Genomic DNA, 25,479 nt, shown 5'->3' with positions numbered 1-25,479 from the left:
AGGAGGCTTCATTACATAGGCACAGTTGATTAAATCACTGGCAATTGGCATCAATTCAACCTCCAGCCCCTCTCCCCTTCCCAGAGGGAAAGGGTGTGGGACTGAAAGTTCTAGCCCTTTTTTTTTTTTTTTTTTTTTTTTTGCGGTACACGGGTCTCTGTTGTGGCCTCTCCTGTTGCAGAGCACAGGCTCCGGACGCGCAGGCTCAGCGGCCATAGCTCACGGGCCTAGCCGCTCCGCGGCATGTGGGATCTTCCTAGACCGGGGCACAAACCCGTGTCCCCTGCATCGGCAGGCGGACTCTCAAACACTGCGCCACCAGGGAAGCCCCGGTTCTAGCCCTTTAATCACAGAGTTGGTTCTCCTTGCAACCAGCCCCCACCCTCAGGTGAGGTTCTAAAGTCATGCCATCAGCATAAGAAAAGACGCTTTTGCTCTCACCACTTGGGAATTTCGAGATCTTCAGGAGCTCTGTGTCAGGAGCAGAAGGAAAACCAAGTATATTTCTTATTATAAATCACAGTACCACAGCACTAACATTGGTGAGTTTTACAGTATGTAAACTATCCATCAGTAAAGCTGATTTTTAAGGAAAGAAACCCTTTTCTCCAGGGTTCCTGACTGTGGATTTATATGAATCAATAGGGCCAAAATAGCTGGGCTCACAGAGTTCAGAAGTGAGGTGACTCGAAAAGAGCCACTCAGTCAGAATTCAGCCCCAGTAACTTGTCAACTCTTGCAGGTAATTCAGCAGATGTGTCCAGAATGAGGGTCTTTAATGGGAAATGGAGAGAGAACGGAGAGATTTCTCTCCTTTCATGAACACAGTTACAGAAATTTTCAAATGTAAGATTTCCTAAAGCAGATATTTTGAGATGAGAGTTCTATTGGAAGTTCTCTTACCTGCTTTGTTGACAGTGTTCACCAACATTTCTCTCTGTAGAGCCACTGAAATCAAAGGAATCCCTAAACCACATGCTAGTCCCTCCCAAAAAAAGAAGTGAGAATTCATTCATCTGTGCATTCAGGGAACATTGATGGGCAACTCCTCTGTACTGGGCAATGTGCCTTGGGCAGGAGATAGAAAGGAAGTAAATAAAGAAGGTGTGGTCGTCTCTGCATCTGAAGGCTAGTCTGGTCTGAGTTTCTTGGGGTCACAATTCAGAACATTTACAGATTCAGCTTCTGGGATTTGCCATTATCACTAAAGCCTTGCCAGAAAGATTGTGAGGATTGTGACAATAAAGACTGCTTTTGAACACCAGGGTACTTTTACAATGTGAACGCACTCAGGCATTGGTAATTTTCAGAGGTCATTTCTACTCTGGAAAAATATTATACGTGAAATGCTTCTTTCAGCAAAGTAGTTTTTATATGGAATCCCCCTTTAATACAAACACTGCTTTTGAAACAATTCCTTTTCACTGGAATAATTCTGAAAAAGTAATTTGTTTTTTGAGGGAAATAGGGACTTTCCCCCAATTATTTTCAGTAATTATTTGGATGGTAAAGCATTTTCTAGTGGAGTAGGAGGATGAAGATAGGTTTTCAAGTGTGAAATAGAAAAGCAGCTATACCTATGTACCTTGGTTTTTGTTCTTGATGGTTGAGTCAGTACCTAGTACTGTACTAAAAAGCTTTATATTCTCAGAAAAATAAACCAGGGCAATCATATGGTATTGTTAGGGAACCGTTGGCCGAAACCACTCACCTTGGCCAGGCCTGATAATAACCACCTGCGTGAGTTGTCTCACGATAGGAGGTCCCGATAAGGAACATGGTGCCGCCACCTAAAACCAACCTGGAGAACTCGGGAGGGGCCAAAAGGAGGGAGGAGATGCCAGCCCGTAATATGTCCTGCCAACCTCCCAGAAACCCTCGTGCTGGAAACTGTCTTGGCTAAGAGATGCATGTACCATCAGGAAGGACACTGAGTCAGACCAAATGTGGGCACAAGCAAGATGACTGGCCAGAGACAACCCCCCAAGCTAACCCCATCACCATAAAGCCTGAGACTGCAAGCGCAAGGCAGAGCAGTTCTACTGGGTTCCCCTACCCTGCTGCTCTCCACCTGGGTGTCCCTTCCCAACAAAGTCTTTTGCTTTGTCAGTAAGTGTGTCTCCTCGGACAATTCATTTCTGGGTGTTAGACAAGAGCCCACTTCTGGGTCCCCCTTCTGGTAACAGTAGCTTTGGACCAAACTTTCACTTGCCATTCAGTGCCTCCTATGTGCCAAAGCCTGTGTGAGGCCGTGCTGTCCAGCAGAACTCTGTGATGATGGAAAGGTTCTATGACTGCACTGTCTAAATATAGTAGTCAGGCTCAGAAACTGGGTTTTAATTTAATTTAATTCTTTTACATTTAAATGGCTACATATGGCTAGTAGTTATCAAGTTGGACAGGATGGGTATGAGGAATAGGTAATATGAAGTGTCCCAATATTCACAATGTGGTCGTGGTGAACTGGGCTAGGTGTAGATGGAGGACTTTTTCAGTGATTTCTGTCCACAAGGGTACCAGTCTTTCAGTCATCACCTTCAAACATATAAATCTACAATGGAGGTGGTTAAGGCTATATCCAGAGGTACAATATGTAATGTATATACTTAAATGTCCGTGTAAATATATGTGCACATGTATTTATAGCAAGAAAAAAATGCTTTGACTCTTTCAAGTCAAGAAAGAGAAGAGGATGGTAGGTAGAATGGGGCTCTTTCTGTCTCAGGTTCTACTGAGGTGTCAATGCATTTGATATGAAAGTGTACAAAGTGAATATGAAACAGACCTCCACCCCATGTACAGATTTTTAAGGAAATGGTCCTGAGATCTTGCTCCACAATCTTGGATCCCACAGTTAGATCAAAGCTGTAAAAAGAAGGGAGTGTGAGAAGATTGGGAGGACACGGTGACTAGAGCTGTCGCCTGGTTGTACTCCCCATTAGGGGAAGGTGGGAGGTTCTACTCTATGACCCCAAGACTCATAAAAGGGACTTCAAAGAGACTCTTTGGAGAAATTTGAAGTTGTTCCCTGTAGCTGGAAAACACTGAGGGTAGTGGTCTCACTCATGCCCCAGAAAGCTAATGGAGACTGTTGCTTTCCAGGAAACTCAGTGTGAGAGAGAGTCGAGTGCTTTAGGGGCAGGGCCCGAGATCCCCTGCTGTGTGGTTGGGATTAGCTTGCACTTCCAGAGTTGCTGAGCAAGGGCCATGAGTGTTCTTGTGGACCAGACGTGGGCCACATGCAAGAGAGTTGGCCTGGGGTCTACCTTCCTGTGGTCTATCCATTGGGGTGGGCTGGAGAGTATCAGTAAGAAGAGGAGGTGTCCCAGTGGGTACTTAGGGCTGTGGAGCAGAGGTTGTCACCTACACTCTCCTTCCCATAGCACACTTCCAGCTAAGCAGGGAAGATCTGATGTCAGGTCAAGTTTGGGCTTTCCAGGACTGGGTAGTTTAATTACTGAACTGACCCTGTGTCTAGAGTGAGCTGAACAATTTCTGGGCCTGCCAAGTTTTCATTTAATGACAGGGAAGAGTTTCTCCCACCGAATGAGACGATTGTGGAGGACAGTTTTGGTTATACCAGGAATGGAACTTATTCAACATCCTGGTTCTAATGTGTATAGTCATTCCATTCGATTTTTCTTGTTATAATTCCAAGAAGCTGTGGTTGGCACTTCTTTTCTTTTGTAAAAAAAATACAGAAATTAAATACAAATTAATTAATAAACAATTTCTATCAGCTTGGAAACCTACATATTATATCTTTTTTAGTGAATTCTAGAAGTAATTATTTTTGCAAAAAATAGTAAACAAATATTAGTAACTAGGTCAGGCATAACAAATTAGCTTGACAAAGTGAGAAATTGCTAGAACTATAGGTATAAACACTCTCTTCCATTCTTCTTGAAAATGATAGAATGAACGTGTTGATAAAAAGAGAAGTGATGACTGCAGGGTGTCGGGAGACAGCAGAATAGAGCAAATGCTAACTGAAAACTTGAGAGGAAAAAGTTTCAGGTAAAAATAACCTGACAATAGTCCATTAAGAGCATCTACCTGCTCTCCTCCTACTTTTTCAACCTCCTCTGCTGGTTCTTACTCATCCCCCTAACTTCTTAGCATTGCCTTGGACTTTCTCTTTATCTGCCTCTTTGGTGATCTCATCCCATTTCATGGGTATAAATACCACTTCTACTCTAACTTCCAAATTTATAGCTCCAGCACCAACCTCTTCCCTGAATTCTGATCTCCAACTGCTTATGCAGCACTGCCGTTGGGTGTCTGAAAGATGCCTGTAACTGACCATGTCCACAGCTGAGCGCTGACGTCCCCCGCCTAGTCCTGCTCCCCTGCAGATTCTTCCCAGCTCAGTTTCCCAACTCCATCTTTCAAGCAGTTCTCCCCCAACCACTTGGAGTCATCTTTGACTCTCTTTCTCTTCCACCCTCCATTGATCAGCAAATCCTGTCAGCTCAACCTTCAAAATACGACAGAATCTGAACACTTCTCCCTACCTCCTTTGCTTCCACCCTGGCCTATGCCACCCTCATCTGCTTGGATTGTTGCATTAGCCTCCTAATTCACTTCCCTGTTTCTGACACCCCATACAAGGTGATCCTGGTAAAAGAGAAATCAGATGCCGCTATTCCTCTGCTCAAAAGCTTCCAAAGTCACTTAAAAGCCCAGATCCTCTCAGTGGCCTGTAAGACCCCACACACCACACTTCCTGCCGTCACCCGTCCTCACTCGGCTCTTGGCACACTGACATCTTTGCTGTGGCCCGAACACGCCAGGCGAGCCCTCGGGGCCTCTGCACTCACAGTTCCTCAACTGTCTGTCTGTGAGGCTGGCGCCTCACCTCCTTCAGGTTCTCACTCAGATTTCCCCTTCTCAGGCGCAGCCTTCTCCGAACACCCTTTGCAACCATCCACTCCCCACACCCACACTCCTTACTCCTTGTCCCTCTTCCTTGTTTTATTTTTCTCTAAAATGCTTATCACCATATCAGGTCTTATAAATATTAACTGATCTTGCATATTTTCTGTCTTCCCAAGGTCATTAGACTTTAAGCTTCGTGAGGACGGGGATGTTTCATTTACTGCTAAAGTCAGTGAACTATACCTAGTAAAATACATGCAAATGTTCAAGAAATATTGGTCATATGAATGAATGAAAGAATAGCTATCCATGAGAAAGATAATAAAAAATAAGCTGAAACCTTTGTTATTTGTGTTTCTTCTTCTCCTTCTCCTTCCTCTTCTTCTTCTTCCAAGACATAGCCTAACTAATTTGGATCCTGGGGAAAAGGTGAACTGGGTCCAGCCTGTGATCTAACATTTCTGTGCATGCAGCACAGGGAGCCAATGTCACTTCCTCCTTGATCTTCCCCTGATTCTCTGCTCTTTGAAATCACCTCAGCACAGTGACCGGATTTTTACTCTTTGCTTCTTGTCTCCCAATCCTCTTATCCATCCAGCATCCATTCAGTATCCAGTAGAGTCAGATGCCAGGTGAATGTTGTCTTAGATCTGTGCTTCCTGTTTCACCTTGGGCTACTGAAATTCAAGGACAACATGATTTTAGATTGTTGTATATTTGAGTTGAATATTTGTCATGTATGTAAGTTGAATAATTCTACCTTAGGTAAGGGTAAATTTCAACTCAACAATTATTCACTGAGTCTTTACTATGGACCAAGAACAGTGTTAGAAGCTAGGAATTTGACAATAAATAGGCTAACGTTCTCCACTCTAATATACCAGTTATTTGTATACAACTGATAAATGATTAATGTGTTAAGAGGTCTTCTAATTGACGATATTGCAGAGGCTAGAGTTTGTGTATTTCAAATAAAAACTTAAAAAATGCATGTTTTAAGACTCTTGGATTGTTTGAGAATTCAGGTAAAAACGAGGAGTGAACCATAGAATGCAATGAGAAATTTTCTTTTTCTCTTTTGACATGAAATAACTGACATCTATGAAATGATAAAATTCACAACAATATTAATAAAGATGAATTTAAGAGCACTTAATGTTAATCATTGTCTAAATAACTTGAAATGTCCCCATATCCTACGGCTCACATATGAAAGAAACTTGAGATGTCTTCCTAAATTTGACAACACAGTAAAATTGTACATGTTATTTTCAATAATGAATGTGAGACAGGAACTTTTCTAAAGTGTCAATTAAAAAAACCAAACAACTTTTGATCAACTATGCTGGAGAAAAGACTTTTTATTCTACCCATCAGAAATGATGTTACAGAATTATTCTACCACTTCACACTCATTAGAACGGCTATAAAATCAAAATACAGACAATAACCAGTGTTGGTTAGGATGTGGAGAAATTGGAACCCTCATACATTGCTGATGGGAATACGAGATGGTGCAGCCACTGCGAGGCACAGTTTGGCAATAAAATTAAACAGAGTTACATATGACCCATGAATTCTACTCAAGAGAAACGAGAATGTAACATCCACACAAAAACGTGCACAGGAGTGTTTATAGCAGGAGTATTCATAAAAGCCAAAAAGTAGAAACAACACAAATGTTCATCAGCTGATGAATGGGTAGTAGAATATTATTTGGCAACAAAAGGAATGAAGTTCTGATATATGCTGGTCCCGGATGAGCACTGAAAACATTAGGCTAAGTGAAAGAAATCAGTCACAAAAAGACCACATAGTGTATGATTTAATTTATATGAAAAGTCCAGAATAGGCAAGTCCGTAGAGACAGAAAGTAGATGAGTGGTTGTTTGGGGCTGAGGGGGTTAGAGAGAAAAGAGCAGTGACTGCTAAGAATATAGTGTTTCTTTTTGGCGTGATAATATTTTTATAAAATGCACAACTCTGTGAATATACTAAAACCCATTGAATTGTACAGTTTAGATGGGTGAGTTGTGCGGTGTATGAGTTATATCTCAATAAAGCTGTTAAAAAAAGTCATTCCAAAGAGATGATCAAAAGTATGAAGCCGAAACACATGGGGGAAAAGTACTGTAAAGGTATTTTAGGAAGTTAATTAATAAAAATATGTGATTTTTCTGGATTTGGCGGTGTGCGCGTAACTTGTCAACTTTTAGAAATTCGTATTAAAGCTTTTTTCCATTCTAAATAAATATTCACTCTTGTACAAAAACAAAACAAAACAAAAAAAACCAAAAAAAAATTCCACAATCTGGTTCTTCAAACTGGCCTTCAGAAATAGTGGGGATTAACTGTATGCATGAATCATGCATGAGAGGATTTCCATTTCCTTTTCATTTCTTCTTTTGATTGCTGGTACCTAATGTCTTGCCCAAGTTTTCTCTTTCCACAACACAACACGGGGTTCACGGGCAGAGTTCGGGGAGGGATATGGCATTGGATAAATACAGACCAGCCCATACCTCTTTCGGAGTGGTTGCTCCTCCCTGGCCGGTGTGCCTCCTTCCTACTTTTACAAGGTGGATGTCTGTGTATTCTGACACCGAACTTGAGCACAACTGTGATCTTTTGAGCTGGGTGCCTGGGATCTCTGCAGGCTAGAGTAGCAGAAATGCGAATTCATACTCTATTTCCAGTATTTCAAGAAACCTAACAAAATATTTATTCACAAAATACATGCTGGCAACATGCGATGTCAACCTTTATTTGATTTGCTTTGGGCTTTATCAAATCAGAAGTGGCAACACTGGCTAATTTATGCCGATCAGAGTCTCCAACAATTATGCCTTTGATTATTTAAGGAGGGAAGAATGAATGATTATTTAATAGGTGTGACCAGCTTTGTAAGTAAAATCTTAAAACATGTTGTTGAATTCAGGAGAAAAAAATAAAAACTTTGCTTTGTGATGAAAATGTTTCTGTTGCCTAACTTTTGAAATGCCTCTTTATTGAACATTCACTATGGGCCAGGAACCTTACATAACTTGTCATGCTAATAACAGTTCTTCAAGCTCTCATTATCCTCTTTCAGTAATTGAGGAAACAGAGCCTCAGATTATAGATGTCCATTACCACGTCCCTTAACTAGTAAGCTCGTGCAAATCCCCGTCTACTCTGCCTGTTCTATGAAGTTTTATGTCTGGGCATCGTTCGTATGGGTTTAGATTCAGCTCAAAATCCTGACCTTCTTCCATGTATGAGCTGTTGGTTGATTTTCTAGGTAAAGGCTACCAGGCCAGCAGTCAAGCCCTAGGTAGCAACAGCATTTCCTACTTGGTTTTACTCCTGATTCTTTGCCAACAAAGTCATCAGATCTCCCAGTTCAAGGAAGGTAGGAGTTTATTGAGAATAGGCACACAGGGACTGTCTTCTTCGCGTCATTCTGTTAAGAGGGGAGGATCCATAAAAGAGAAATATGCCCAAGTAACTGGGGTGCTTTAGAACCCACACATCTGACCAAACTTCTGCTCTGGCCGGGGAGCATGGACTACGACCATTTACAGAAGCTGGACTGGATCTGCATAAGTGCATCCACCCCCTCATTCTGGTTCCTCTGGTGGGCAAAGCAGGAGACTCAGGGGCCTCCTGCACCCTGACCGGGTGGGCTGGCTCCTCAGGCCACCAAGGAGCCTGACCCTCCATCCCCGACTCAACGCTTGGCCATTGTTAGCCATTTCCCTTTATTTGGGCATCTTCCACCGGTCACAGAAGCCAGACTCTAAGGCTGCAACACCCTCATACCATAGCACCGTGCAGCCGGCCACGCGGGGCTCCGCTCCAGGTGCTGAGCGCGCTCTCCGCGGGTAAAGGACCTCTGGGAGCGGGGGGCCTTAGGTCTCCCCCTCCCTCGGCCAGAGGAGGGCGCCTTCCCAGCCCCGGTCTCTGCCGCACAAGCTCGAGGCGAAGAGGAAAAAGGCACTTCGGTTGGAAAAATGCAGTTTACGCCGGGATCCCCCGGCACGCGCATTCGGAGCCGGGACCGCGGTGGCCGCGAGCGCGGGATCTGCCTCGAGGGACTGGACTTGGAAAGGGTCGGCAGGTCGCCGGCGAGCAAACCCCTACACGGACGCCAGAGGCCCCCCGCCCGGATGCCGCGACCCAATGGGACGCGTGGGCGTGTCGGGCGCTAGTCCCGGGAGCACGCGAGACGCCGCTCCCCTCGCGGCGCTTCCTGACAGGAAACTCCGTCGGAAGCGCGGCTCACTTTCCTCAGGGAGACGAACGAAGCAACAGGCAGGCTTCCGCTGGAGACCGGCGAGCGCGAGCTCGGCGCGGGGTCCGCCCCTCCCCCTTTCTTCCCCCTCCCCCTCGTCTCTCCCCTCCCTTCCTCTGGGGCACCGCCCCCCTCCCCGCTCCTGCCCGCCCCCTACCTCCCCGGCTGCCCCGCCCCCTTCCCGCTCCCCCGCGGGGCCCGCCCCCATCTCCCGCGCCCCTCCCACCCTTTGCCCCGCCGCCCTCCCCCTCTCTTTCTCCTCCCTCCACTCGCCCCTCGGGCCCCGCGCCCGCCCCCGTCGTCCCTGGGCCGCGGCCCGGCCGCAGCCTCCGCCAGGGAGCGCGCCCGCCGCCCGCCGGTGTCCCGGGAGCCCGACAAAGAGCGCGCCTGAGGCTCCAGCTACTCGGCGGGCGATGGGAGATGGAAGGAAGCGACGCTGCGGTGAGGCTCGACCCGGCGGGCGGGCGGGCGGGGGCGGGGGCGGGAGCGCGGGCGGCCGTCGGGGCGGCGGTGCTTTGTGGCTGCTCGGTCCTGGGGTCCTGGACCGTTGGACGTCGGGTTCGGGAACTGCTTCCTTTCTGCCCTCTCTTTGTGCGGGTGAGGAGGTGGAAGGCTCGCTCTGTGGGGTGGCGGTTCTGGGGGTTCACCCCGACCCCCGCTTTCCAGCCGCGAGGCCGGGACGGCGGGGGAGGCGGGAGGGGGCCCGGCGGCCGAGTGCGCGGCGCTCTGGTTTCTGTCAGGAGAACAGGGAAGCCCCGCGCAGCGAGCGGGCGCGCGGCCGGCGGCGGGGATTCCGCACCTTGAAAGACGTTGCAGCCCTTCGGTGGTACTTGCATTTAACTTTGTCCGCGGGTTTCTGCTGCGAGTTCTGGCAGGCGATGTTGTGAGATGTTAAAAAAAAAAAAAAAAAAAAAGCAGGCACCACTTGGAGGACGTGGGTTTAAAATGCTGTCGGTTGCCTGGATGACAAATGTGTAGTGTTACCGCTCCCCTCAGAGGACGCGACGCATGCGACGACGTCATTGTCCACAGACACTGGGGTCCCGGGTTTCCACCCCGGAATAGCTCTTAAGTGGGTCCAGGTGCTGGTGTAGGGAAGACGAGGTCTGGAAAATTCCGCTCACTGGGATTCTGGGAGCAAATGCTTGCAATTCATGAGCCATAGTTGAGTATCTGTAGAGGATTTTGCGGAGCCCCGTAGCCAGGTGAGTGCGACAGGCTTGGTGCTGTCAAGGAGCTTGCCTTCTAGGAGGGGCGGCTTGGGCAGAGCTGTGAAGGAGGAACCCAGAGGAGGGCGGGGTTCTGGCGAGCGAGGGCCTGGACGGCCTCTGCGGGCAGGTTAGGGTGGACCTTGAAGGGGAGGGTTGCGGCGGCCGTCGCTTCGGGGGGAAAGGATGCTCCCCGCTGGAGGCGAGCGAATGCACTTTCTAGTTTATTCCAAGACAGGCTTTACCGTCCTTCCTTAGAGTATTTGCAGATCAAGGGATATTCTTTTAAAAAGTCGTTAAATTCCTCTTCACCGCTTAAAAATAAGTGCGGCATGCTAAACAAAACCAGCAAAACAAAGCAACATAAAAGAACACCCTCCCAAACAATTTTTTAGTGGCTTGATGCATGTCCTTCTACAACTCTCTATATCCTCTCACAAGTCGTATGGCAGCTCTGTGGGTTTGTCTTGTCTGATATTTCATTAATACACACTTTTTGTGCTAACAGGAGCAGACTGGGTACCATGGAAAGTGCTTAGATACCTGGCTTGTAGGTTATATCACTGACTGGGTGAGGTTTTGCCACTGTCTTGGTCACATCCTTTAGCCTCTGGAGCTGAAATTTCCTCCTCTGTAGGATAAGGGGGTTGGGTGGATAGGTGCTCCGTTGGAGCCTTCCAATCCCAGCATTTTATGGTTTCATGCCTAAACGTGTACATGCATTCCTTATTCGGTGATGTACTCTCAGCTTCACCTTCTGAATCGCTCTCAGTTTATATGTTCTGTGAACGGATCAACACATCCTGGCCATTGAGTGGGGGAGAGTGATGGAAGCTGCAAAGCTAAAATAACCTTATTTTAAGGTGAAATTCCACAGTTGAATTTTATTTTTTAAAATGCAAGTGTAAGAAGCTTGATTTGCCAATCTGAATGAGTGTTGGCTTTAAAAAAGGTTTTGTTGACACTGTTCATTTCATTTGTGACCAAAGATAATAGGTGCTTTACTATGTATGTTGTGTTAAGAGCTTCAATTTTGCTCTTAATTAACTACTGGCACTTAAAAAAGTGAGATATCTCGGAAATCCTTTTAGGCTAGTAAATCTTGGGAATTTGGAAATAAAAATAATATGGGCCTCCCTGGTGGCGCAGTGGTTGAGAGTCCGCCTGCCGATGCAGGGGACACGGGTTCGTGCCCTGGTCCGGGAGGATCCCATATGCCGCGGAGCGGCTGGGCCCGTGAGCCATAGCTGCTGAGCCTGTGCATCCGGAGCCTGTGCTCCGCAACGGGAGAGGCCACAACAGTGAGAGGCCCACGTACTGCAAAAAAAAAAAAAAAAAAAATAAGACGGCAAATAGTTCCCTGAAAAAGGGAAATTCAGCGATACTTTCCATCCGTGATTCTGTTCACTTTCTAAAACCTTGGTATTTGTTTGCTGACCCTGGTGGAAAATATGAGTGGGATTTAGCCTGGCATTTTTCTAAAAAAAACATGTCCAAGGCATTACTCCTTTTAGAGGTGATTTTTCTTCTTTAGAAATTCTGGAGTCATCTGTCATCATTCATAAACTAAGACACCAGTGTGGTAATGGATTAGGCCCAGTCTTGGTTAAGAAGTGCTGAGGCAAAAAACGTGTGAATGTTAAAACGTGTATGTACTTTGGCCTCCGGACTGGTTTGTTTGAGGTTTACCTGAGGTAATGTTGTCATTTGCCAATTATGAAAAGAGCATTTCTTTGAGTTTGGGTTGGATTAAGAAGTAAGTAATGGATGATGATCCTTCTCAATTTTTAGAAACGAATTCAGACACGATTGAGGTTTAGGCAGCCTGTGAGAAATAATCTGGTGATCAGTAGGCGACCAAAGCCCCCTTACCTGAGCATGTGACTCAGGCTTACAGACACCTTGGGGTCCAGGCTCACCTCCAGTCACTGCTGCTTTGATAGTCCTCAACATTTAGGACTCTCCCCATGCAGTGGTGGCCAGGTGCAGAGGTCCTTGGCTTCCCTTTGCTAAGAGTGGAGACATTTCCACCTAGAGTCTCTCAGCTCTTCCTAAGTTCTTTCACAGTTAAATCAGCTGAACCTTAGTTTAGGGTAGTGCACCAGCCAGGTGAAATTCCCCAGAGCATTTGTTCATAGTGTCCATGTCTGGACAGCTTTCGTTTGTGGTATTGTTTGCAGTTTCAGAGATTTGCTGGAAAGAATTTTAGCAGTGGCATTATTTTTTGAGAGGGTGTCCCTTTGTACCTTTCCTGTGTTTCTTTTTTCTTTTTTTTTTCCAAAATTGGAGTATAGTTGCTTTACACCTTTACACTGCTGTGCCCAGAAGGTCAACAAACTGGGGCCCTGTTGGTGCTGAGCGGGCATGATTTTGTTGACACTCCAGGGCACAGAGGTGGCGAGGCGTTTTCTCTTTCGGGCACACCTGTGGTGTGAGGGAGTCACCAGCTTCTCTCCCCATCCTCCGTGTAAGCGCCAGGCCCTGGCCACAGCTGACCACTCATTTCTCCGGGCCTGTTTAACTGTGAACACCCATCTAGTTTGAAATTCCCTTTTCGCTGGTCACAGGCCAGTGAGATGAATCCGAATAACTTGTACATGTCGATGGACATTTTTGGAAGTTTATTCTTGGGATTAGGGTAAGAGGGAAAATGAACATTTTGACCTGAGCCTGAGGCTCTTTTCTTACCTAGTAGCTCTGTGTGGGTTGTGTGAGAAGCAGCATTTTCCTTTAAGTTTCGAATTATGGCCTAACTTTTGGAAAGTGCTTATTTCATGTGATATTTTCAAGCACGATGCATTGTTACAGTCACAGCTAATACTTATTGAGATCTTATTGTGTGTTTTCACACAGGTTACCTCTAGTCCCCATGACAGCCCCATGTGGTCAGTACTGCCGTTATCTCCAGTCTGAAGTCTGGAGAGGTTAAGTAATACAGCTAATAAGGGGCAGAGTTGAGATTTAAACTTGGCGGTCCAGTGGTCTTAACCACCATTCTGCTTCTATGTACTCAAAGTTAGCATTGTGTTGGGGCTTCCCTGGTGGTGCAGTGGTTGAGAGTCCGCCTGCCAATGCAGGGGACACGGGTTTGATCCCTGGCCCGGGAAGATCCCACGTGCTGTGGAGCAGCTAAGCCCGTGCGCCACAACTACTGAGCCTGCGTGCCACAACTACTGAAGCCTGTGCACCTAGAGCCCGTGCTCCACAACAAGAGAAGCCACCGCAATGAGAAGCCCGCGCACTGCAACGAAGAGTAGCCCCCGCTCGCCGCAACTAGAGAAAGCCCACACGCAGCAACGAAGACCCAGCCCAGCCAAAAAACAAACAAACAAACAAATACATTTATTTAAAAAAAACATTTAGGGGCACTAAGGTCATATTTCTGAGTGTCAAGCCTCACAGCCTGTAAATACTGAAACTACTGTATTTAAGAACCCTTTCATGGAATACTTTCATAGAATCAATGAGTTACCTCCAAATCAGTGTTGTTCAATAGAACTTTCTGCTGTGATGGAAACAGTTTATATCTGTGCCGTCTAATATGGCAGTCAGTAGCTGCATGTAGCCACTGAGAGCATTTGAAGTATGGCTAGTGAGATTTAGGAACTGAATTTTAAATTTTATTTAATTTCAGTGAACTTAAGTAGCCTCATATGGCTAATGGCTAATATATCGGGACAGCACAGCTCAAGACCAGAAATGCTCTACTAGATGGCATTGGGCATTGTCCTGGGTAGTCAGTTCCCACTTGACCGTCTGGTTGCTTATGGTATGTTTACTGACTGGGCTTTGCTAAGTTTTTAGTTTTGTATGTGTTTACCACATCATGTCTGATAAGTACAAAAGCAGTGAGAGTATATGGGGGCATGGGATTTTAATGGAAATGAAAGTGGAGATGGAATCATTGAAAGTGATGAGAAGAAGAAAAATGTATTCAAGAGTAAGAACTATACTAAAAAAAAAAGAACAAATTGTGTAACAGGTAGTGTGCAGTTGACAGTACTCAGCAAGATGGAGGAAAAGCTTTTGATAAAATAGAAAAATGAGTGTCTGGCTGAGATCCACTATTATATTAATTCAAGAGCTGGCTGTGAGTTGTTTGAGAACTTACAGAGATGGTGGGAGCACTGCCGTTGACTTTTTTTTTTGTTGCAAGCTGTGGATAGTTCAGTAGCTCCCAACCCCCTTTGAATCTGCATAGCATCACAGTCTGGGTGGGTAGTCCTGGATATTCAAGTGGCTAAGGTCTTTCCTGGGACCCCTCAAAGCTGTCTTGGAGGCCCAATAGATTTTCAAAGTAGATGAAGCTGAGTAGGGAAGCTTTCTGTATTGCATGAATTTTGGCAAGGAGCATGCCTAGTTTTAAAACTACATGTTAGTAGAGGTGCTTCAGACCACAGAATGGAGAAAAAAATCTCTCTTTATCCCCAAATACTTTTCAGTCTGAGAGGTAGACAGCCACATTTGCGGACGCCAGGGTTTCTCCAGGGTCAGGCGTGTAGGAATAGCCTTGAGTATAACAGCATGTGTGAAATCATGAGAGAATTCTCATGGTTAGGCTTCTGTTGGAATACATGACTATTTTGAGTTTTCTAACTTGTGGTGAAAACACAATGATATCAAGGCATAACACTGCAAAAATGTGGGGATAGGAAGAGGAGAAAGAATAACACGTATTCTGTATTTACTGTTTGCCAGGCACTATGTGAAGCAGTGTGTGTATGTGTGTGTGTGTGTATGTGTGTACGTGAATTTACATATTCTTTTTTTAATAAATTTATTTAATTTACTTATTTATTTTTGGCTGTGTTGGGTCTTCGTTGGTGTGCCGTGGGCTTTCTTTAGTTGCGGTGAGTGGGGGCTACTCTTCATTGTGGTGTGCGGGCTTCTCACTGCGGTGGCTTCTCTTGTTGCACAGCAAGGGCTCTAGGCGCACAGGCTTCAGTAGTTGTGGCGTGCAGGCTCAGTAGTTGTGGCCCGAGGGCTCTAGAGCGCAGTCTCAGTAGTTGTGGCGCACGGGCTTAGTTGCTCCGCGGCATGTGGGATCTTCCCGGACCGGGGCACGAACCTGTGTCCCCTGCATCGGCAGGCGGACTCTCAACCACTGCACCGCTAGGGAAGCCCCGAGGTTCTTTTTCTTAAACAAAGCTTGGGTGGGCATAGCACACTTATAGGTCCTCACATATTTGCTGAAGTCAGTCACCACAATAATTTGTAAAATAATTTGTATAATGAATATCATTCTTTTGGGGTTTCTGGTTGGAAAAAAGGATGGATTTAACTTTTGCCTAAGTTACTTAAGATAAAAGCAAAGCTCTGAGGATTTGAGACCTTTATGTGTATTGAAAGGAAATTTTCCAAGTCGTTTATTTGGTGTCTTTTATGTGCAGAAAACGCTGCTTTCCTCTTGGATTAGAGAACTGCTTGAAAGGAAAAGGACACCCTGCCTAGAAGACCCCTCTTGTAGGTCCTGTAATTTCATGATCTGAATAGAAGTTCCCAAACTCATTTATCACAAGAATCACCTGGTTTTAGATTTCTAGGGCTGCCTGAAGGTCTGGTTCAGTAGTTCTGAGGCGGCACTTTTCATAATCACCCCACATGATTAAGATCAGGAACACTTGAGAAACTCTGATCTAAACTGGTGATAATCATGACCTTTTAGTGGTTGCCCCTAGAACTTAATTAGACTCTTTTAGTGGGTGTGGTCTCCGGGTGGCAAACATCCCTCCCTGAGGGTGATTACAGAGAGCTGATCCAGCCAGTCTGGCTACTTTGCTTAGGGAGCTACGGATCTTGATCCAACGCAACCCACATTCTCTTCCCCTCCCCTCATATAGTAGAGGTGGTTCCACTATAAAAATTTAAACCAGGTTCACAAACATTTCAAGTCATAAGGTTGCCACCACCCTCTTGAAAGTATTCCTCCCTCCCCTTTCTTCCCCTTTAAGATGTGTCCCTGTTTTCTTACCGTTGCTGAATCCCTGGCGGCCTTCCATAGCCACACAGATCTCTGTGAGACCCAGTGGTGAGAAGAGGTCATGGAAAGGAAAACAGGTTGAATTTTACATAATCCTTGCTTACACTTTGCTTGTTTTGGGTGGGTAGTCAGGGTCTCCTAAAGGATTTGATAAATGTGAGGTTGGGCCAGCTTCATTTAACAGGGGATGGGAAGACTCCTGTGCCTGGGTCACCAAGTGAGAGGCAGTGCAGTATATGGTTAGAATGTGGCCTTAATAATGCTTGAGAGGGGCTTAGTGCCTGCAGTAAAACAGTAAGTGGACAGTAAATGTGACCTGGATGGTTGGTTATACTTATCTGGGTAGGAGGTGGAATTATTTCCATTCTTAAAATCACACAAATGTTAACTAGTAAAACTGGTTTTTCTTGTTCCCTATATTGTGATTGCCTGTAGATGCTCAGTGTGGCAGCCAAGAGGAAAATTCTGGCACTTTGAATGGTGCTTTGGCACATAGTGGTCACTCAATGAGTTAAACACCACAGGCTATTGAATCGCTAAGCCCAGGAACCCTTCCGAGCATGTGTGGACAGAATAGGTGCTCTGATGCTGACCCTGGTCTTGTGGTGGAGTAGAATTTCCAGAGTCAGCAGCGTTTCTGGCCTGATCATTTTTTGCGGTTGCTTTGGTGTGTGGTCTTCTTGCACCTCCTGCTTTGGGGAAGTGGAATTTTCCCCGTTTTGCAGACGTTCGTGGGCTGCATTTAGTGCTCCAGGTGTGTGACTTTCATTACAGCCTTCTTGCAAATGACAACCTAGGGCATAAAGGTAAGAGTCATGTGTTAACTGTGAACTTCCTCACATACGTCTTTCCCTTCTGGCAGAGGCATTTAATAGAAGTAGATTAAAGGTGTGGGCTGTGTTTGCATGGTGTGATATAACGGTCTCAGAGACCTGATTCATTCATTCTTTTGATTTTATCACTTTTTAAAAATTCTTGATTCATTTCTTCCTACTTTCCTTGTGTGGCTTATATGTCAGTCGATTGTCTCTTGTATTGATAGGTTCTATCTGTGGAAAAAATCTAATTAAATATAGTGTAATATTCTAAAGCTGGAGCTTTAAGTAAAGATATATTTACTTAAAAATACTTATATACTTTAAATTTTATTTTATTTGTATATAAAGATATTTATATATTTAAAAGAACTTGATAGCTTCAGAGTAATTAAGGTCAATATTTTCGAAGCACCACTAAAATAAATATATCTGATTATTTAATGAGAAAATTTTTTTTTTTTTTCTTTTGCGGCACGCGGGCCTCTCACTGTTGTGGCCTCTCCCGTTGCGGAGCACAGGCTCCGGACGCGCAGGCTCAGCGGCCATGGCTCACGGGCCCAGCCGCTCCGCGGCATGTGGGATCTTCCCGGACCGGGGCACGAACCCGTGTCCCCTGCATCGGCAGGCGGACTCTCAACCACTGCACCACCAGGGAAGCCCAAGAAAATGTTTTAATTTATAATATCATTATATACCAAAAAGTTCACAGGGGAGTTAAAAGGATAATGGTAATTTCTTGGTGTATGTAGGGATAATTGCATTATGAATCTTCATATATGACAAATATTTTATAAATTTTCTTTTGCCTCCATTTAGTAAAAACAATTTAAAAATAAACCACTGTTGGTAGAATTCTGTTATGGTCATTTAACGGCTTATTTCTAAAGCACTCCATTTAGCTTTCATGGAAACAACTCTTTCTTGTTATACACATATATAATCGCTCTACATAATATTTAATTAAATTACCATAATATTGGCATAAATCAGTTTGGGAGCAAACACAATTGATTCTGGTAACCATCAGCTCAGTGATAGGAGCAGAATTTCAGAGCCTTGATTACTAGCTGTGAGCACCAGGTTATAATGGGCTTCAACTCGGATGTTTCACAGGGTGCCTGATCATCCTGGAGCTGGCTAACTGCCGGCTGGTGAGAACTTCTGCTGTGTATGTAACTTTAGAAACAAGAGCAGACCTGATAGACTATGTGAGTATTGATAAGGTAGAGAAATTGGGACACTTTCCATTTTGTTGTAGAATCACTTTTAGCTTTTATATGCCTCATATCACTTCCATTTGTGTACACAGTTACTAAACTCCTAAATAATTTATTTCTCCATCTAAATGTTTTTGAAATTAGTTGGCTTTCCTTTTACCTGGAAGATACTTATAAGTTCTTTTAAACTGTGGTTTATAAAAATATGACCCACCCATTTCTTTCTGTTAACTGAATGCACTGCTAATAACAAAATAACTTTTTTTCTGTCTCACACCGTTCACTGGTTACACCCAGATTTTATACAGCATTAAAACATTAAGTGCTTTGTTCTTTGTGTCATAATTTCTCTAACATTTGAAGAAATTAAAGTCCATTATATTGGCCTGGAGACTTTCACCTGCTTCAGGAAGGGTGTACCTATTGAGACCCATCTTTTCATTGTGCTCTGGTGAAGTAAGATCTAGGGTTTTGAGAAATCCTACTACCCTTGGAGTGTTTTAGAGTATCTCTCAGTTTAGAGAATTATTTCTTTACAGTTATTTGGGTTTTGTATGAGATTAATTTAATTATCAAGTTGGAGCACCTTTGTTTTTTCTACAGTATCTGTATATGTATATGCATACAAAGTGCCATATTAAGATACAACCCTTTTATAAGGCTGCAAGATATACTATCATAGGTCACATGCAGCTCTGTATTACTGTCATCTTTCATTCATTCATATATTCATTAAACAAATATCTATTGAGTGCCTCCTAGGTACTAGGCATTATTTTAGGTACTGGGGATACTGTGGTCAACAAAATAGACCCCAAAATTCTTACTCTTGCAAGGTGAGAGTGTGTGTGTGTGTGTGTGTGTGTGCGTGTGCGTGTGCGTGCACGCGCGCCTCTGTATATGTGTGTATAGTACTTTGGAGAAAAATAAAGCAAGGGGGGGAGGTTAGGAATTGGGAGGGAGTTGAAATTTTAACTAGGATGGTCAAGGATGGCCCCCCACTGTGGTGACTTGTAATGAAAGGCCTGAAGGTGAAGGGAGTCACGTGACTGTCTTGGGGGAAGAGGGGCCAGCAAATGCTAGGCTTGAGGCCGAGGCATGCTTCCTGCCTTCTGGGACCTGCAAGACTGGTGTGGCTGGCGTAGAGCAGGCAGGGAGGAGAGCAGACACCAACTCCTGTGAGGCCACTGGTCCCATAGGCTGTTGCAAGGCCTTTGGCTTGTACTCGAGTGCGCAGAGAAGCTGGTGGAGAGTTCCACAAAAAGATTTGACGTGATCTGGCTTATGTTTTAAGAGGACGCATTGCTGCTGTGTCTCATGAGACTAGACCTAACTGGAGAAGGGCAGAGTCAGGGAAAGCAGTTAGGAAGCGATTATAGTAATCTAGGTGAGCGATTGTGACGGCTTGGACCAGGGAGGTCTGTTTTGAAGATAGAGTGCAAACGATTTCATGATTGACTGGATGTGAGATGTGAGTGAGAGAAGTCAGTGGTGAACTGCAAGGTTTTGACCTCTGCAGCTTGAAGGGGGTCGGGAGAAGCTGATTTGGAGGGAAGGATCAGGAGCTCAGTTTTGGAGATTCCCAGTGGGCAGTGGATATGCTAGTCTGGATTTCAGAGGAGAGGTCTGGGCTAGAGATAAACATTTGGGAGCTGTCAGAATGTAGAGACTGGAGAAATCCACAAGGGAGTGAGTGTAGATAGAAAAGAGGTTCAGGGCCAAGAACCTGGGCTACTTCTGCACTGAGATTGGGGAGATGAGATGGAACCAGTAAAGGAGAATGAGAAGAAGCTGCTGATGAGGTAGGAAAACGAGGAGAGTGCCATGCCTTGGGAGCCAAGTAAGTGAAGACACTGTTTCAAGGAGGATGAGTCAGATACTGAAGAGGGGAAGTACAGTGATGGTCAAGGTCGCGAATTGACTTAGGGATTTAGCAATGGGGAGGTCATTGGTGAGCTTGACAGCAGCAATTGTGGTGGAGTAGTGGGGACCTACAATTGATGGTGAGGACAAGAGACAACAGGAGTAGGAAGTGGAAACATCAAACGTGGACAAATATTTCAAGGATTCTTGTTGTAAAGGGAAGGTGAATAAATACGGCTGAAGGGAAAAATGAGGTCAAGAAAGGTTTTGAAATGTGGAAAGTAGCAGCATGTTTGCTGATAGCAAAGACAGTGAAGAGGAAAAATGGAATGATGCTTCACGTAGCAGTGTAATTCCCTTTCAGAAGAACTTTGGTTTAGTTTAAAACAGCTAAAATCATGTAGCTTACTATTGTGAACACCGATTTTTGTTAATGTAGCCTATATTTTCAACGTACAAAATTCTTCCCATGTCTATCGAGGGAGGTCCAAGCTGGAGAGGACATATGTATACATACAGCTGATTCACTTCGTTGTACAGCAGAAACTAACACAACAATGTAAAGCCATTATACTCCAATAAAAAAAATCGAACTTTCTCTTTTCTCTGAGCCTTTAAATAAATGTGTTTTTTTGGATGGATCGTTTCTGTTCACCTTTTTCAACGTAAGGGAGTCCCTGGTTCTGCACCAGTATGCACGGGCCTGAAGTATACTCTGTCCATACGCTTCAGTAACTGCTGACTTTTTTTTTTTTCAGACTTCGTTTTTTTTTAAGAGCGGTTTTAGGTTCGCAGCAAAACTGAGAGGAAGGTACAGAGATTTCCCATGTGCTTCCAGCCCCCACAAGTGCGTAGCCTCCCCATTACCAACATCCCCATCATATGGTACACTTGTTGCAATTGATGAACCCACATTGACACATCATGATCACCCAAAGTCCACAGTTTCCATTAGGGTTCACTCTTGGTGTTGCGCATTCTTGGGTTTGGACAATGTATCCTGACGTGTATCCTTCGTAATAGTAGAATATGTTCACGGCCCTAAAAAGCCCTCTTCTCTGCCTATTCATCCCTCCCCTCTACCCCAGCCTCTGGCAACCACTGATCTGTTTACCATCACCATGGTTTTGTCTTTTCCAGAATGTCATACAGTTGGAATCATGCAGTGTATAGCCTGTTTCAGAGTGGTTTCTTTCACTTAGTAATATACACTTAAGGCTCCTCCATGTCTTTTCATGGTTTGTTCGCTCTTTTCTTTTTAGTGCGGAATAATATGCCATTATCTTATGTACCAGAATATATTTATCCATTCACCCAGGACAGTATGGTTGCTTCCAGGTTTTGACATTCATGAACAAAGATACTATAAACATCCATGTGTAGGTTTTTGTGTGGACATAACTGCTTGGACAAATAACCAAGGAGTATTGTATGGATTGCTGGATTGTATGGTTAGAGAATGTTTAGATTTGTAAGAAACTGCCAAACTGTCTTCCAGAGTAGCTGTACCGTTTTGCATTTCCATCTGCAATGAATGAGAGTTTTTGTTGCTCCATAGCCTCATCAGCATTTGGTGTTGTCAGTGTTCAGGATTTTGATCATCCAGATGGCTGTGTAGTGGTATCTCACTGTTTTATTGATCTTATCTCCGGCACAGATTTACCACAGTCCTTTAAGCAGGTATGGAATCCTCTGGGTTTAACAAGAATATATTTAGTCAACAAAATAGTCATTGCATGCATTATACATAAATGGTCCTGTGTTTACAGATAACAGCCACAGGGCAACGGATGGCTGATAAAAAACAGGAAGAATTTAAAGATACAGATGTCTCTGGCTCTTGTGTGGATTAGTAGTGGCTTCTATGCATGCTGTGCAGATCATCTTGGGACACTGTCAAAATGCAGATTTTGACACTTTAGGTTTGGGGTGGGGCCTGGGATCCTGCATTTCTAATAAACTCCCAGGTGATGCCAGTGATGCTGGGGCACCTCATTTTGAGTAGAAAGATACCAGAGGTTCTACTTCTGAGCTTAAGTTTTTTCCTTAAGGTTTTGCTTTTGTTCTCTTCCTACTTTCTCTTACTTCCATACTGGGTCCTCTCTAGTGGGAATTCTCAGAACATACAGCATTTCAGTATTTTTTGCCTTCTAACTTTGCATTTTTATTGATCTCTGCAAAAAGGCTACTGGCTTCTGGGTGTTTGTTTAGTAAGTAGGTAGTAATGAGGCAAGTGTCATTTGTATTATCTGTGGAAGGCCAGACTCGCAGGCTCATGTAAATCCCCAGGCCCTTTTTCTCCTGGGCATCTGAACATATGCTTATGTGCTTTGAAGACCCAGAGGCAGGGTCCAGCACTGGGGCCAAATTGCCAGTTCAGGTGTGTGTTCAAGCGTGGTCAGCTGTCTGATGCACTGGACACTTCTGTGCTAAGTCTAGCTCTCCTGATGGAGGTTAGTTGCTGAGCTGTGTTACAGAAGTAAATTCTGTTAGCTTGTGGAAAGTAGAGGAAATCTCTTAAATTCAGCACATGCTGATAAAAAGCTTCTCAGATGGCTCTAGAATTGAAGAGTCACTCATCAAAGGTCTATTTTGGGGGGAGTGGGGAAGAGTTTGAAATTAATTCTATGTAAACTGAAAATTTATTTAAGTTCTATGTTTTGTTTCTGCTGTGATTTAGATCATATATCTTGTCCTGAATTTAATTTTCATGAGGCATGTTCTTTAGGATCATCTATGTCAGTGCTGTCCAATAGAAATATGATGTGTTATATATATAATTTAAAATTTTCTAGTAGTCATCTTAAAAAAGTAAAAAGAAACTGGTGAAATTAATTTAGGTAATACATTTAACCCATTGTATCTGAAATGCTATCATTTCAGTATGTAATAGGTATAAAAATTATTAATGAGATAATCTGTTTTCTTCTTCTCACCCTAAGTGCTAGCGATCTGACATATATTTTTTATTCACAGCACTTCTGCCATATTTCAGGTACCAAATGGCTCCATGTGGTGCCGTATTGGACAGTGCTGATCTATATTCAGAGCAGTTGCAGGTGTAATAAATACAGTTTTGTTTGTACCTTTATTTCATCATTCTCTGTGAATCTCAACATTCTGTTTGCTACAGTGATAGCATTTATGGCTAGCTAAATATTAAAATTGGGATGGAATTTTTTATATTCATTAAAAAATCTACCCTAAAATGAATAGATGAATGTATGGAAAGTAGAAAATTATAAATATGCAAAAAAATGCTAAGCTGCCAACTGACTTCAGCAATGGCTAACAGAGGTGAGGGTCTGTATAAATTAAAAATGGCCGAGACTTTCAGATCATAAGTTTTAGCAAAATTATTTAGGATAATTTGCTTCTTCAGATGATTTCTGAGAAGTAGTTACAACAACAACATCGGTAAGAGTTTTGAAAGGTGAGAAGCACCATTCGGAACACACTTCATGTCCGTTTTCATTTGATTCCCACAAATTCCTATACGGTAGGTAGGTACTGTGATGACTTGCATTTTGCAGATGGAGAACCTGAGACCAGAAAGGTGTAGGTAGGTACTGTGATGACTTGCATTTTGCAGATGGAGAACCTGAGACCAGAAAGGTGTAGTAATTTGCCCCAGGTCACCAAGTGGGTAGACTGTGGATCTAGGATTTGAACTCTAGACATTCTGATCCCAGAGCTTACTTGTTTCGAGTCTGTGCCAGATGGCCTCCTCAGCATGTCCCAGTGATGCCTTGTTACATTGCGTGATTCAGGGGTAAAGAGTGGGGATTGCTTGATTTATGAAATCGCTGTGTTCTGAAAACTTGAGTATAAATTAACTCTTTAAATAAATCTTTTGCCGTTAATTTGTCTTAATTTCAGGATTGCTTTATCTTGACTTCCGACTGATCTTCAATTTAAGTTGGGCCTCAGCACTTAATTTCTCTGCCCAACCCTGACTTGGGGAAATTACAAGGTTTATAAGGGAAACCTTCCTTGTAGTAGAGGACTAGAGCTTACAGCTTGGTTGGGAGGATGCGGCTCTAATACTAGTAAAAGATGATTATAACTTAGTGTTCAGTGCAGTCACAGCAGTAGTCATTTATTGAGTGATTACTGTATGCCAAGCATTGTGCCAAGACTTCATACTCATTATCTATTTTAATCATTAAAATGATGCTGTAGGGTTGGTTTTATCTTCCAGTAGGTAAGTGCCAAAAACAGTGCATTGTATCTGAAACAGACTCCATGTAATCAATTCTGGGTGTCACCTTTCAAGAGAGACATTAGCAATGAAAGGACAGCTAGGTATGTGAGTGGTGGGTGAGTGGTCAGAAAATCATGTGATATTAGGAGAGGTGGTAGAAACTGTAATCTTTAGCTTAAGGAAGGAAGGCTTAGTGGCAGAAGAGTTGTTTTTAAGTATTTGGAACAAGGACTGTGGTCTAAAGAGAAACCGGACTACAGAAAAGGAATATGTACACTTACTCCATCTTTCTCCAAAGAATTATGAGAGAAGTTTACAGAAAAGCAGATTTTTACTTCGAAATAATAAAGAACTTTTTCACAGAGCTGTTTGAAAAACTAAACCACTTTCTGTTTACATGTATTTGGACAGAGAGAATAGGTCCCTACCTGGATATTTAGATTAAATGCTTGCATTTGGAAGATTCGGATTATAGGAATTGGCTATTGGGTGAGTTGTCCAGTTGGTCAAATTAAAGACCTTTTAAGTTCTTTCCAGTCTTGGTGGTTTGTGATTTTGTTATAAATTGTGTTCTAAAATCAGATTTTTTTGTAATGCAAATAATTACTACCTCAGTTTTGGAAATTAGGTTGGAGATTGGAAATTAAGTTGGAGATTGTGATTTAATAATAGAATGTCAGAGCAAAGAAGGACCTTAGAAATCTTGTGGTCTAACCTCATTTTGCAAATGAGGAAACTGAGAAAGTTAGAGGAAAAAAAAGACCCAGTTGGACAAGTATTCAGCTCGTATTGACTTCAGCTGCACTGCTTTTTTTTCTCACTACAATTATTATTGTATAGGTGGAACAGAGTAAATCACCTATAGCACATTTTTAAAGGTCCTTTTTAATCTTCTCTAGAGCTAACAGAATGAAGCAGCCTTAAGTTCATTTTGTTCTAATTGGGGCACACTTGAGTCCTTTTTTTGTTACCTCATCTGAACTTGAAGCTCAGTGATTTTCCTAAAGAAGCTTTCTGTTTCTTCAACTTATTTAATGC

At 43.7% G+C, this 25,479-nt stretch overlaps 1 protein-coding gene across 7 annotated transcripts in view; it reads left to right on the top strand.

Annotated features, from left to right (window-relative positions):
- The window catches only part of PSD3 (pleckstrin and Sec7 domain containing 3), a gene marked incomplete at its 3' end in the record, with an annotated part of 575,664 nt that overhangs the window by 61,559 nt on the left and 488,626 nt on the right, over window positions 1-25,479 (top strand). For 2 of the 7 annotated variants that reach the window (XM_082608419.1, XM_082608418.1), the window contains exon 1: window positions 9,449-9,592. The exons of the other annotated variants lie outside the window; for them this stretch is intronic. In XM_082608419.1, coding sequence (XP_082464545.1) covers window positions 9,565-9,592 — 28 coding nt within the window. In that variant the 5' untranslated portion in view covers window positions 9,449-9,564. Of the gene's footprint in view, window positions 1-9,448; window positions 9,593-25,479 lie in introns of those variants that run through there. 7 annotated transcript variants of the gene reach the window in all.

The sequence above is a fragment of the Mesoplodon mirus genome (assembly GCF_964341445.2).
Source record: "Mesoplodon mirus genome assembly, chromosome: 20".
In the NCBI taxonomy this organism is placed as follows: domain Eukaryota; kingdom Metazoa; phylum Chordata; class Mammalia; order Artiodactyla; family Ziphiidae; genus Mesoplodon; species Mesoplodon mirus.
This window is presented reverse-complemented; position numbering and strand designations above follow the sequence as displayed.